Source organism: Pelodiscus sinensis, chromosome 1 (genome assembly GCF_052426305.1).
Source record: "Pelodiscus sinensis isolate ZL-2025 chromosome 1, ASM5242630v1, whole genome shotgun sequence".
NCBI classification, from domain to species: Eukaryota; Metazoa; Chordata; order Testudines; family Trionychidae; genus Pelodiscus; species Pelodiscus sinensis.
In genome coordinates, this window is record NC_143052.1 from 135637440 (window position 1) to 135652529 (window position 15090).

The window sequence follows — 15090 nt, forward strand, 5'->3', positions numbered from 1 at the left end:
AGTTAAAGTTGGAAGAGACCTCAAGTGGCCATCTAGTCCATCTGCATGCCCAAAACAGGACCAACCCCAACTAAATCATCCCAGCCAGGGCTTTGTCAAGCCAAGACTTAAAAACCTCTAGGGATGGAGATTCCACCACCTCCCCAGGGAACCCATTCTAGTGCTTCACCACCCTCCTAGGGAAATAGTTTTTCCTGATGTCCAACCTAGACCTCCCTGTGATGGCGAGTCGGGGTTCCTCCTGGTCCTGCAGCCCCGTAGCAGCAAGAACAAACTCTGTCAGCCAGTAGAATAGAGAGGGTTTATTGCTTCTCCAGGATACAGCACAGCACATACAGGGCCAAGATGCCTCAGACTCCTTGAGTTAGGGGGTCCATTGCCCCCCGCCCAGACCCTCAGCCCTCAGCTTAGGCTGTTTCCTTCATGTTTCCCAGCCAGCAACTGCCTCGCTCCCAGACTCTGCCTCCAAACCAGGTGTTCGTCTCCGCCTCCCTCCCTTTGTCTCTCCCATGGGGGAAGAGCTTTGTTATCTGGTCAGGCTGGTCCTAGGTGTCTGGGCTAATACACATGTGGTGAGTCAGTGGGAATCACACATCACAGCGCAGGAGGACACTGGGTTACAGAGCAGACACCACCCCCACTACGTCACACTCCCCCACTGTAACTTGACACCATTGCTCCTTGTTCTGCCATTTGCCATCACATCATAATCACACCACTATGATGATTAAGGAGTGCAGGGTCACAGGACTGATCATCTTCTCCGGCTCTTCAGCTCTCCCACCTCACTAATAGTCTTGGTTTCCTTTGACCCCTCTCTGGTTATAGATACACCTTTGGAAAGGCAGTCCCTGGCTTTGTGAGCGTCCGTGTGTGCCGGAAATATAACCACCCGGGCACCTTGTGTTATGGTGAGGATACAAAGGCCGTGTGTGAGGAATTCTCTGGGCAGGTAGGTGATTGCTACGCTGTCCGTGAGGTGGTGTGATGTGGCATGCGAAAGAAAACTATGCCCGCTTTAGGCATAATCCTGCTGGGGAATGGACTAGATAGGTTAATAGTTCTTTTCCATGAAAATACTGTGTGATACCAGACTATATGTACCAGTAATAACAGATCTGGACTCTCAGATTATTTCCTTGCCATTGCGGTGGCCTCAGGCACTGGTGCACCTCAATCCCTCTTATTGGATGAGTGTGCAAGGGCTGGATGGTGCTGGCAGCTTGTGATATGCCAGAGGTCCAGTGATCCCTTATGGCTTGAACTCTATGATTCTGTTAGATGGATGGAGCTACAATCTGACCAGGAGGTGGAAATTGATCTAGATAGACCAATGGCTTTCAGAAGAGGGATGAGTAGAGGATGATTAGTTATTTATCTGTTATATTACAGTAGCACCTAAGGGTCCAAATGGGGCCCTATTGTGCTAGGTGTTATAAATACACATAGTAAAGAAATATCCTGTCCCCAAGGCTGTGTCTAAACTGGCAAGTTTTTCCACAAAAGCGGCTGCTTTTGCGCAAAAACTTGCCAGCTGTCTACACTGGCTGCTTGATTTTGCGCAAAAGCACTGACGTTCTACTGTCCGAAATCAGTGCTTCTTGCACAAATGCTTTGACATTCCCGTTCGGGCAAAAGCCCTTTTCCAGAAATGTTTTTGTGCAAGAGGGCCAGTGTAGACAGCTAAAAACTGTTTTGTGCAAAATAGCCCCGATGGCAAAAATGGCGATCGGGGCTTTCTTGCGCAAAACCGCATCTAGATTGGCACGGACGCTTTTCCGCAAAAAGTGCTTTTGTGCAAAAGAGTCCATGCCAGTCTATACGCTCTTTTCCGCAAATGCTTTTAATGGAAAAACTTTTCCGTTAAAAACATTTGTCGAAAATCATGCCAGTCTAGACATAGCCCAAGAGTTTACTCCATCAACAGACAAAACAAATGGTTGGAGGGGAAGAGAGAACCAGTTGGTGAAAGGAATTACTCAAGTGCAATCAACAAGTCAGTGTCAGAGCTGGAAATATATCCCAGGACTTCTGAGTGCCAACCCAGTGTCCTGTCTGCTGCCCACACTGCCTCCTAGAGTCTCTGCAGTCTTAAATCACGTTAGAAATATATGGCTAGGCATAGTCTCTGGCCACAAAGAGCTGGTGAACTTTGGAAGATAGAACAAGCCAAAATAAACATTGATCAGTGATTCTAGAAAGGGGGAACATCTGAATTACTGCTGGTGGGTAGAAGGGAGGAGGGGTTCTCCAAAGTGTGTTTTAAAGAAGCATTTGAGGGAGCAGACTGAGGATGCTTGGCAGATGAAGACAAGGGGAAGAATTTGTACTTAGGGATTCATGCTAGGGAAGGCACAAAGCTGAGCAGTAGAAGGAGGAGATGGAAAGATCAGTAAGAGGACAGACGGGGAGAAATGCAGGGAGCAAGGAGAGGAGAAGTGGGATGGAGTATGAGGTATAGAAGAGCAGAGCGGGGTTGAAATGAGGCAGACCATTATGGGGAGGACCAGGACCCTTTTTTATGCAAAAATAGACAGGAAGCGGGGGAGAGATCTCCAGAGTAGGATGATGTGGTCTGAGCGTGGGAACAAGGAATGTTTAGGCTGGAGGCAGAAGAGCTCAGAGAGGAGGAGGTTACACGGACCAGGCTGTGAGGGCACAGCAGTGGGGACAGGAAGCAAGGGCAGGCTTTGGCAGCATCTGTCTAGCTATCATTTCGCTCTTCTATTTATCTAATCTTTTTGGTATTTGTATGACACCTGCTGATTCCACTTGGTATTTCAAACAAATGAGTATCTGCTAATATATATGATATGGGGGAGATATTTCTGTTATGGCATATGCCCTACATAGTCCCTTTTTATTTTTCCATTAGGCATTTGGAATTTCATGCTTTTAAAAGAAGTTTTTAAATGTCCAGCCTGCTAATCATTTTACTCTGTATTTCAACTGTGTTGCTGTGTATTTCAGAATGTTCATTGCCAGTTTATTTATGGACTTTCCAAATCTGAAAAACAAAGTCTGAACAGTGAAAATGTGGTGTTCTCCAATCTCTTTTTTCTCAGCTCAGTCGGAATAGGTTTTCTGAGGATGATAAACTTTGCACACAGGAGAATGAGAGAAAAAACTCCTAAGGATTTTGTTCTTCTTTGTCCATCAGGCAGATAGCCAGGGATGTATTTCTGAAGTGGTAAAGACCAAGGTATTCCAGCTCAAGAGAGCTGGGTATGAGAATAAAATCCAGGTGGAAGCCAAGATTAAAGAGGCAGAGACAGGTATGAAATATATGTACTTGCCAGGTCAGGTGTGGGGAGCGCAGGACTGTAACACCAGGGAAATCAAAGGGCAGGACTGAGGGGCACTGGCAGGGCTGTGTGGGGAGCCCAGGGCTGGAATAGCAGGGGGCTGCAGGGCAGGACTGAGGGGCACTGGCAGGGCTGTGTGGGGAGCCCAGGGCTGGAATAGCAGGGGGCTGCAGGGCAGGACTGAGGGGCACTGGCAGGGCTCTGCGCGAGCCATGGGTTGGAATGGCAAAGGACTGAAAGGCATAATTTCCATGTGTTAGTTCATGCCCCCTCTTTGTTCTCTTCTCTTTCAGAGGTGGAGCTAACGGAGACAAGTTCCTGTGAAATCACATCTACCATTAGCAAAGTCACCTTTGAGCAAATGGACTCCCATTACAAACCTGGGATCCCTTTTTTTGGGCAGGTAGGGAACCTCTGAAACCACAAGCAGCTAAATGCCATGTAAGTATGAAATGAGTGGGAAACTCTTCTGCCAGCTGAAGCCAGCAGCAACCAGGGCTGGATTCAATATCTAGAGGTTTCTTTCCCTTGGTGCAACAAAGAACTAGCTCAAACTCTCGTCTAGTAACATTATGCATCACCTCTGGATGCCTCTGGGTATGTCTACACTACAAAGTTAATTCGAACTAACGGATGTTAGTTTGAATTAACTTTAATAGGCGCTACACATACAAACTGCTAGTTCGAACTTAATTGGAACTAGCGGAGCGCTTAATTCGAGCTAGGTAAACCTCATTCTACAAGGACTAAGCCTAGTTCAAATTAAGTAGTTCGAATTAAGGGCTGTGTAGCCACTTAATTCGAACTAGTGGGAGGCTAGCCCTCCCCAGCTTGCCCTGGTGGCCACTCTGGGCACCACCAGGGAAACTCGTCTGCCCCCCTCCCGGCCCCGGAGCCCTTAAAGGGGCACGGGCTGGCTACGGTGCCCGTGCCAGGTGCAAGCCTGCCAGCACCCAGCCAGCAGACCCTGCACCTGGCACAGGATGAGCCAGCCACCCGCTGCCACCCAGCCCTCCGCCTCTTCCCGAGACCAGGCTGGCAGCTCCCAGGAGCCTGCCCGGGGCCGCAAGAGGCGGGCGCCCGCCTGCTCTAGTGAGGACATCGTGGACCTCATCGAGGTTTGGGGGGAAGCCTCCAACGTCCATGACCTCCGCACTAGGCACAGGAAAGCGTCTGTCTAGGGCAGGATAGCTGCAAGCCTGGCCACCCAGGAGCAGGTTTGCATGAAAATCAAGGTGGTCGAGTGAGACCCCCGACCCTGAGCCCTGAGCTTAGAACATAAAAACATAAGAATGGCTGTACTGGGTCAGACCAAAGGTCCATCTAGCCCAGTAGCCTGTCTGCCGACAGTAGCCAACACTAGGTACCCTGGAGGGGATGGACTGAAGACAATGACCAAGCCATTTGTCTCGTGCCATCCATCTCCAGCCTTCCACAAACAGAGGCCAGGGACACCATTCCTACCCCCTGGCTAAGAGCACTCCATGGACCCAACCTCCATGACTTTATCTAACTTCTCTTTAAACTCTGTTCTAGTTCTAGCCTTCATAGCCTCCTGTGGCAAGGAGTTTCACAGGTTGACTATTTGCTTTGTGAAGAAGAACTTTCTGTTATTAGTTTGAAGTCTGATACCCATTCATTTCATTTGGTGTCCTCTACTCCTTCTATTATGGTAACTAATGAAGAACTTTTCTTTATGCACCCTCTCCACCCCACTCATGCTTTTATAGACCTCTATCATATCCCCCCTCTGTCTCCTCTTTTCTAAGCTGAAAAGTCCCAGTCTCTTTAGCCTCTCTTCATATGGGACCTGTTCCAAACCCCTGATCATTTTAGTTGCCCTCACTCTTCCCCTCTCCCACCTCCTTTTCTCAGTCTCCCCCAGTTTTATTAAATAAAGAGAGTTTCTATTTTTGACCACATGTGTCCTTTGTTTTGTACATCAGGAAGGGGGGCTAGGGAAGGGTAAGTGGAAGGAGGTGAGGGAGGAATGGGGTACGAGTCCCCGATGGGGAGGACTGGGCTGGCTCTGTGGGCTCCTCGGGGTGGAACCTCTCCTGCAGCCCCCCAATTGCCCCCTCTCCCAGATGGCAGCTTGCGGCAAGTGCAGCCGGGCTGATGGCCGAGTGCTGTGATGTGCCCAGTGTGGGCACTCAGGGCACTCCAAGCCAGGACTGCTTTGCAAGCGGGGAACCCTGAGAACTGTCTGTCCAGGATGGGGGTCGGGTGCCTTTGAGCACAGCCCTCGGCTAGCCTGAAACAGCAAATCCACGCTCTAAGTCCTCATCTGATGCCCTGCCGGCACTGCTTCTGGCCATCCTTAACCTCAGTTCAGGGTCCACTCAATGTGGACATGCTAGTTCGAATTTGCAAAATGCTAATTCGAACTAGTTTTTAAGTCTAGATGCACTAGTTCAAATTAGCTTAGTTCGAATTAACTAATTCGAATTAAGTTAGTTCAAATTAGTGCTGTAGTGTAGACATACCCTCTGAGAGCAAGTCTACACACTGGGAAGTTATTCTGAAATAACACCCCTTATTTTGAAATAAAAAGGAGAGCACTATTATTTTGATTATAATGTACAGGCAGTCCCCGACTAACGCGGATCCGACTTATGTCGCATCCGCACTTACGAACGGGGCTTTTCTCGCCCCGGAGCTCGCGGGCGGCGGGACCGCCCAGAGCGCAGCGGTCCCGCCACCGTGTCCTCTGGGGCGAGAAAAGCTGCTCCGGGTCTCCCTGGTGTGCTGGCGGGGACTCCCCAGCACAGCAGGGAGACCCAAGCAAAGCCGCAGAGGTGGTGGGACCTCTGCGCCTTTGCGGCTTTGCTCGGGTCTCCCTGGTCTGCTGGGGAGGGATGGGGCGCAGCTAGTGCGCCCCCCCCCAGCAGACCAGGCTTTTGTTGCGGGACGCCTGGGGTAGAGCAGCTGGGGTGCTGCCGGGTTGGTCCTGTGGGGACTCTGCCTAGGGCTTCCTGTAGTCAGCCTCTGATCAGTTTCAGCAGCGGCTGAATCTGGAGCCAGTTCCGACTTACATACAAATTCAACTTAAGAACAAACCTATAGTCCCTATCTTGTACATAACCCGGGGACTGCCTGCATTTGAACAGATTTGAATATAACAGGGAATGTATTAATGTATAAAGGGAATGTATTTCAAAATAATAACTCTTGCTTGTGAAGAGGAATAAGCTTATTTTGAAATAGTTATTTTGGGAGTTATTATTTTAAAATAATATGGTAGTGCAGAGACAGCCTGAGAGGCAATATTTTCCCAATTGGTACTAAAGTAATTTGTAACCAACACTAGAGAAAGCTGGTAAGTGTGAGCAAGCATGCTCTTTCTTCTGGATATCCCAGCAGAGCACATGTGTCTATGTAAATAATCTCAGGGGGAGCTGTGCTAGTCTGGATCTGCAAAAACAATGAGGAGTCTGGTGGCACCTTAGCTCTGGTCTACATTAGGAGTTATTTTGAAATAATGCCTCTTTTAGGCTACCTCTACACTACTGAAACCGCGGTTTAAAGTGGTTTTGCCAACAGCTGAGTGAATTTTCGACCGATCCTGTACTCCTCAGAAAACAAGGAATACAGGATCTGTCAAAAAATCACCCCGCTGTTGCAAAACCGTGTCTAAGCCACGGTTTCTGTTTCAAAATGGCACTTGACAGAGACAGTGCCAGAATGTGATTATGCAAATGAAGCGTGGGATATTTAAATCCCCGCTTTGTTTGCACTTCCGATGTGTCTAATTTACATCCCTCTGCCAACAAAGGGGTGTAGTTTAGACTTGGCCATATTGAAATAACAAGCAGAGTGTCCTCACTACCAAGCTCGTTATTTGGAAATAAGGGGCTGGTTATTTCAAAATAATAACTCCTGCTTTCCATGAGAAATAATGCTTCTTTCAAAATAGTTATTGCAAAATAGCAGTAGTGTGGATGCTCTACTGCTGCTATTGCAAAATAACTACTCTCTAGTGTCATTCAGAGCAATTACTCCCCAGTGCTTCCTGAGACGCTAAGGTTGCGTTTAGACTGGCATGATTTTGCGCAAATGCTTTTAACTGAAAAGTTTTTCCGTTAAAGGCATTTGCGCAAAAAAGCATCTAGATTGGCACGGGTGCCTTTGCGCAAAAACTGCTTTTGCGCAAAAGCATCTGTGGCCAGTCTAGACGCGGTTTTGCGCAAGAAAGTCCTGATCGCCATTTTTGCCATCGGGGCTTTTTTGCGCAAAACAGTTCTTCCCTGTCTACACTGGCCCCCTTGCGCAAAAACATTTGCGCAAGAGGGCTTTTTCCCGAGCAGGAGCATCAGTGTATTTGCGCAAGAACACTGACAATCTTACATTAGATCATCAGTGCTCTTGCGCAAATTCAAGCAGCCAGAGTAGACAGCTGGCAAGATTTTGCGCAAATCTTGCCAGTCTAGATGCACCCTAAGTCAAGATAGTGTGTCCACATTAGGGAAGCCTGCCTCAGACTAATTTTGAGGGTTCCCTTTAGTGTGGACGCTCTCTTTCCAAATAGTTATTTCAGGAGTTATTTCAAATTAAGTTATCCTGAAATAATTTGCTAGTGCAGACACACCCTTAGAGACTAGGGGTACGTCTACACTACAGCGCTAGTTCGAACTAACTTAGTTCGAATTAGTTAATTCGAACTAAGCTAGTTCGAACTAACGCATCTAGAACTAAAAACTAGTTCGAACTAGCGTTTTGCTAGTTCGAACTAGTAAGTCCACATTGAGTGGACTCTGAACAGGGCTTAAGGATGGCCGGAAGCAGTGCCGGCAGGGCATAAAAGGAGGACTTAGAGCATGGAGATGCTGTCTTAGGCTAGCCGAGGGCTGCGCTTAAAGGGTCCCGACCCCCACCCCGGACACACAGTTCTAAGGGGTGCCCCGCTTGCAAAGAAGTTCTGGCTTGGAGTGCCCTGAGTGCCCACACTGGGCACATCACACCACTCGGCCATCAGCCCGGCTGCACTTGCCGCAGGCTGCCATCTGGGGAGAGGGAGTAATTGGGGGGCTGCAGGAGAGCTTCCACCCCCAGAAGCCCGCAGAGCCAGCCCAGTCCTCCCCATCGGGGGCTCGTACCCCATTCCTCCCTCACCTCCTTCCACTTACCCTTCCTTAGCCCCCCTTCTTATTGATGTACAAAATAAAGATAACGTTTCTTCCAACATTGACTCTGTCTTTATTGAACAAAACTGGGGGAGACTGGGAAAAGGAGGTGGGAGAGGGGAAGAGAAAGGCTGGGAGAGGGGAGGGCAACTAACATGATCAGGGGTTGGGAACAGGTCCCAGATGAAGAAAGGCTACAGAGACTGGGACTGTTCAGCTTAGAAAAGAGGAGACGGAGAGGGGACAGGATAGAGGTCTCTAAAAGCAGGGGTTGGGTGGAGAGGGTGCATTCAGAAAAGTTCTTCCTGAGTTCCCATAAAGAAGGACTAGAGGACACCAAAGGAAAGGAATGGGTAGCAGGCTTGAAACTAGTAAGAGAAAGTTGTTCTTCTTGACAAAGCAAATAGTTAACCTGTGGAACTCCTTGCTGCAGGAGGCTGTGATGGAGGTTGGGTCCATGGAGTCCTATTAGCCAGAGGGTAGGAGTGGTGTCCCTGCCCAAAGTTTGTGGAAGGCTGGAGAGGGATGGCACGAGACAAATGGCTTGGTCACTGTCTTCGGTCCATCCCCTCCAGGGTTCCTAGGGTTGGCCGCTGTCGGCAGACAGGCTACTGGGCTAGATGGACCTTTGGTCTGACCCAGGACGGCCATTGTAAGCTCAGGGCTCAGTGTCGGGGGTCTCAGTGGACCCCCTTGATTTTCATGCACACCTGGTCCTGGGTGGCCAGGCTGGCAGCTCTCCTGCCCTAGACGGCCACTTTCCTGTGCCTAGTGCAGAGATCGTGGACGAGGTCCACGATGTCTGCACTAGCCCAGGAAGGTGCCCGCCTCTTGCGGTCCAGGGCAAGCTCCCGGGAGCCGCCAGCCTGTTCCCGGCAAGAGGGGGTGGGCTGGGGGGCATCGGGTGGGTGGCTCTGTGCCGTGCCAGGTGCAGGGTCTGCTGGCTGGGTGCTGGCAGGCTTGCACCTGGCACGGGCACCGTAGCCAGCCCGTGCCCCTTTAAGGGGTCCGGGGCCGGGAGGGGGGCATAGAGTTTCCCTGGTGTTGGCCAGAGTGGCCACCAGGGAAACCTGGGAAGGGCTAGCCTCCCACTAGTTCGAACTAAAGGGCTACACAGCCCTTAGTTCGAACTAGCTAGTTCGAACTAGGCTTAATCCTCGTAAAATGAGGTTTACCTAGTTCGAACTAAGCGCTCCATTAGTTCGATTCAAATTCGAACTAGCGGAGCGCTAGTGTAGCACCTATCAAAGTTAGTTCGAACTAACGTCCGTTAGTTCGACTAACTTTGTAGTGTAGACATACCCTAACAGACTTATTAGGGCATAAGCTTTTGTGGGTAAAATCCAGAAGCGTATACGCTAATATATCTGTTAGTCTGTAAGGTGCCCTACGACTCCTTGTTCATGTAAACAGGAGTGGCCTGAGGTGGGCTGCGGCAGCTAGCACCCCAGGCGGAACGCACAATCGGCACCCCCGCCTGCATGGCCATCAATGGGGGTGACATCATCATCGGGCGCCCCGGGTGCCCTGTGACGTCCTCATTGGGTGCTATTGAAGGCAACACCCTACGTGATGGCCGAGTCGGCCTATAGCCACGGGCCACCCTTGTATGTAAATAATTTACTCTGAAAGTCTCTCCCCCTCCCAGCTAGCTGTCAGGGGAGAGGGGTCATTCAGTTCATTTAGATCCTTACTAATGTGCCATAGGATATTCAGTTCCAGGGTGGAGATATCTCTTCTCCTATGGAAGCTGCTGGATCAGAGTATTTTTAACACCCAGTGCCTTTGCTTCTTTGTCACAAGTCCTGGCACCAGCGTCTCTGCAGTGTAGGAGCTAGTGTAAGCGGGGGAATGGTCCCGCTATTGTGGGGAACTTTCCTGGCTTCTATACCACCCTGGTGAAATGGACCAACGAAAGGATCTGAGTCCCCACTCCCACTTCCTTTACCCAATGGCCTCCCTGACCCTGAGGGTTTCCCTTCCACTCTCCTGAGTAACAGAGTCCTTGAAACCCCAACAAGGCTGGGCCCAGGTTTCCTGGGGCTTAATCCCCGACCTTGTAGTCACTTGGGGCAGGGGATAGGGTGTCCCCACTCCGGGGTGCTCTCTTCACACTGGATGCTTTCTTGGCCCAGTGATCATTTCATACAGTTCAAAGCAAATACAATGTATTAAACATCAACTGATTAAAGAGAAAAGAATAAGAAAAAAATGAGAAAGGTTAAATAAGAACACGCAGTCCTGCTCTGTAGCATGGGGACATCACAAACAGCAGTCTGCAGAGTGTAAGGACAATTCACAGTCTGTTCCTTATAGGTCCCAGGGCTCTCTATCAAACCCTGGCTGTGCTGCAGGGGGACTGCAGACTGGACACTCTTGCTCTGGCAGTGACCACATGGCCTCAGGCTCTAGGTGGCAGGACCCCTCTCCCAGTCTGGCCTGTAGGGCCTCTTGGCTGGTGGTGTCTCCCTGCCCAGAGCCTCTCCCCACACTTTGCTGGTCCCAGCTGCTCACCGCACCCAGCTGCAGGCTGTGCTGCTTTGCCAGTCTCCAGCTCCTTGCGTTGTTCTCTGCCTCTTTTGGCTCTCTGGTCACTGCCAGTCTGTTGCTCAACACAGGGTCTGCGCTTCTTGGGCTGTGTGTGTCTGGCTCTGTTGCTGCAGGTCTGCCTCTCCATACAGCTTGCTCCTCTTAGCTCTCTCTTCTTGCTCAGAGAGACCCAGAAAAATCCCAGTTCACACTGAGGACGGGACCTGACCTTTTACTTTCCTCACTGGCCTGTCCAACCTGTCAATCAGGCTGAGCTGGCGTGTTGGCTGCTTTCCATTGTCTCTGGGGTCTGTCAGTCTCAGGGCCCTGATTTCTCATGGACCCTTCCTCTTTTGATACTGGGAACTGGCAAACCAAAAACTCCCACAGAGTTTTAGTAAGGGGCTAACAGTCCCCTTACACTAGGTAGGAGCTGCAGTGTAGGAGCTAGCTCAAACTAAGCTGCAGTTTACCTATCATTGTAGGGCTCTGACTGTCCTGAGGGCTCAGAGGGAACACTTGTGTGGGAATTTTCCCTCTGGCTCTTTGACCCTTGCTGTTCTGAGGTTGCCTCTTACTGTCTAGGTGCTGCTTCTCTAACTCCTTGGGGGTATGTCTACACTACCCCGCTAGTTCGAACTAGCGGGGTAATGTATGCATACCGCACTTGCTAATGAAGCCCGGGATTTGAATTTCCCGGGCTTCATTAGCATAAGCGGGGAGCCGCCATTTTTAAATCCCCGCTGCTTCGAACCCCGTGTAGCGCGGCTACACGGGGCTCGAACTAGGTAGTTCGGACTAGGGTCCTATTCCGAACTACTGGTACTCCTCGTGAAACGAGGTGTACCGGTAGTTCGGAATAGGCACCCTAGTCCGAACTACCTAGTTCGAGCCCCGTGTAGCCTCGCTACACGGGGTTCGAAGCAGTGGGGATTTAAAAATGGCGGCTCCCTGCTTATGCTAATGAAGCCCGGGAAATTCAAATCCCGGGCTTCATTAGCAAGTGCGGTATGCATACATTACCCTCCTAGTTCGAACTAGGAGGGTAGTGTAGACATACCCTGGGAGACTCACAGTCCTGAGATCTCTGATCCCAATGTGCACTCACATTAGCCACAGGGCACGAGGAGAAAAATAGAGATTGCATTTCCCATGGGCACATGATGTAACCCTCAGCTCAGAGACTGCAGTATCCCCTACATAGTCACTACCACCTACCTCTGAGAGTTCCTCAGCAGATGTCCCAACCACAATGTGTTTCACAGAATACACCTGTCATGGCCACATTGCTGTGGTGATGGAGCAAAGAGCTAGTAAGTTTGTAGACACCAACTTCCTTGCCTAGTGTGAACATGGGGTCTTGGTGTATCTCCCTTAGGTGAAGCTGGTGGATGGGACCAATGAGCCAATCATCAATGAAACAGTCCGGATTTCCTTGGAAGGGCGTGACTATGAAGTCAACTCCACAACAGACGATCAGGGACGAGCACGATTTGCTCTGGACACCTCTCATTTTGATTCAGCCTCTGTTAGGCTCATAGTGAGTGGCTGGGGGAGGAGGGTGATCAGAGATGGGCTCTGTTGTGGAGTTTATATAATTTTTTTGCTGAAACCAGCTTCCTCTCTCCCAGGGAGCAGCTGTCTGTATCTAGAGCTCTTTCATATCCATGAAGTGGCAATAGCCCTACTGTCAGTGGTGTGGCCATATGTGAGAATTGTGCTTATCTGCATTTTTGACAACCTTGTCTTCACTCTGCCTAGCAGTCCACATTCCCCAGGGCGGATTCTAACATTCCAGACCTCTGCACAACTGCATAGACGCACCATAGAGTAACCAGCCTGCCACACAAGTGGCTTCTTTCCCCCAAATGGAGAGTTTCCGTCTGACGTAGCATTAGCATGAGATGCAGCATCAGAATCAAAAAGCATCAAGGCCAGTCTTGTTGGCCGAACATATAACAGGCAGAGAATGGATTAGTTCTCCATTTCCCCTTCTCCTCAAAGAGTGCACATTCTGCATCAGGAGTGGGCAAAAGACAGCTCAGCAAGGCCAGCTTCAGATCCAGCCTGTCACTGTCCTGTGGGCCAGCAGGAGCCTCAGCCAGGCTCTCTGCTTGCCATGCCACTGCACACTGCTCACCGTGGTTGGCTGCAGGGGGGCCATGTCATATCTGCATGTCCCATGGGGGGAGTCTCTGGTCACTGCCCCCATCCCCAGCACAATCTCTCAGCTCCCATTGACTGGAAACCTGCAGCTGGCTTCTTTGAGAGGTATATGGGGTGCAGCAGTCAGGAAGCCTGCCTGAGGATCCGCTGGATTGCTGGCTAGGAACCGTCTTGGGGAAGTGCTTCTTAACCAGAGCCTGTACCTGGCTCCTCACCCCATTCTGCACCCCAACTCCATGCCCCAGATTATAACTCAAACCCTCTGCACTCCTGCTCCTGCACCCCTACCCTCTTCCAGACTATCTGCTGAGCCCCAATCCTCTGCCCTAGGTCACAACCTTCTCCTTCACCCAAAATCCCTTCCAGACACCGCACCTCCTCCTGCAACTGGTCTCCTACCCCAAGCTCACTGCTGCACCCAGCTCCCTCCAGGACCCCACATCTCCTCCATTAATGTCATTGACCACTTACCAAATTCTTGGAATAGCCACCCCCATCAAAAATTATTGCCCATCCCTGTTCTATAGCATTTGATATTTTCATTATAATTCTCTCCTCCCAGATTTACTTCATTAAAAATGTCCAGAATGTTCAAAGGACTTTTTGAAATTGTCAGGGTTTATAACAAAAAATGTCAAGAACTTCTCGTCAGGGAAAAATAAAGAAATGTGCATGTGTGGGGCAAGCTCAAGGCGTTAGATAACTTCCTCTCTCAAATACAAAGTAGTTCTCTGCTCACCGCTCTCATACGAAAACTCTCTCCTCTCCAAACTGCTCTTCAGGTGAGATGTTAAATCCTGTGGATACAAGATAAATCTTTCATAGGTGTCTGTAAAGCCTTCAATATGCTTTTGGCACTGTACAAACAAGATGTTGTAGAAATAATGGAACAGCTTTCCCATTGCTGTCAAGGGGAGCTCTCACTGGGGCTGTGTCCTGACTCAAGGGTTTTTTCGAAAAAAGTAGCCTTTTTTAGAAAAAACTTCACCTGCGTCTAGACTACAGCCGCGTTCTTTCAAAATTAAATCGAAAGAACGCGGCTTTTCTTTCGACGGCGGAAAACCTCATTTCACGAGGAAGAACGCCTTTTTTCGAAAGTGCTCTTTTGAAAAAAGGTGTTCTTGAATGCAAACAGGGCTTTTTCGAAAGAGAGCATCCAGACTGCCTGGGTGCTTTCTTTCGAAAAAGCGCCTTGCTTTTTCGAAAGTACTGCTTGCAGTCTAGATGCTCTTTTTTGAAAGTATCTTTCGAAAAAGCTTCTTTCGAAAGAGGCTTGCAGTCTGGACGTAGCCTGAGTAAGAACCTTTGCATGACTGCAAACAAGCAAGCAAGCAATAATGTGTCATGTTCTGTGCATGCCAAAGAATCCATGTCATCCTATTAGCCCAGCACCCAGTACCTTCCAGAAGCAGGCCATTATTGTCTTGTTCTTTAAACACGGGCTGTGGATTTCAATTATCTATAGCTACATATATCTATAAATATTTTCTCTGTTACCAGGCAATTCATAAATCAAATACCAACTGCTATGACTATTCCTGGGTCTCCCCTTTATACGAACTGGACCATTTCGTGGCAAAGCGATTTTACTCCTCAAGTAACAGCTTTCTCAAAATAGAGCCTGTGTCAGAGACGCTAAGCTGTGGCCATACACAGGAAATCCAGGTGCACTACATCCTGAAGCCAGAGGCCATAGGGGAGCAGAAGGAAATCATCTTCTACTATCTGGTAAACTTGGAATTACTGACCTTTATCTGCACATAGGTGACACCTAAAAATGGGCCCAAGTGCCTGCCAGACAATCAGTCCCTGGACAATAATTCTAGGTGGGTCAATGAACCCCATGTGGCCAGGGCAAGAAATTATCTCTCTGTTACCTATGATCCTTCGCACTCCTTTCCTTGGACTGATGGTCTTTGCAGAGCCCCAATGCTGGGACCCAGCATATTGCCCCTGATTGTACACAA

The 15090-nt window shown here is 49.6% G+C and overlaps 1 protein-coding gene across 3 annotated transcripts in view; it reads left to right on the top strand.

Moving 5' to 3' along the window:
• LOC102463964 (alpha-2-macroglobulin-like) overlaps nucleotides 1-15090 on the top strand; it is an 88461-nt gene that overhangs the window by 30833 nt on the left and 42538 nt on the right. For all 3 annotated transcript variants that reach the window (XM_025181347.3, XM_014570148.4, XM_089771774.1), the window contains exons 8-12: nucleotides 829-952; nucleotides 3161-3275; nucleotides 3599-3708; nucleotides 12336-12497; nucleotides 14624-14851. In XM_025181347.3, the coding sequence (XP_025037132.3) occupies nucleotides 829-952; nucleotides 3161-3275; nucleotides 3599-3708; nucleotides 12336-12497; nucleotides 14624-14851 (739 nt within the window). The remainder of the gene's footprint in view (nucleotides 1-828; nucleotides 953-3160; nucleotides 3276-3598; nucleotides 3709-12335; nucleotides 12498-14623; nucleotides 14852-15090) is intronic.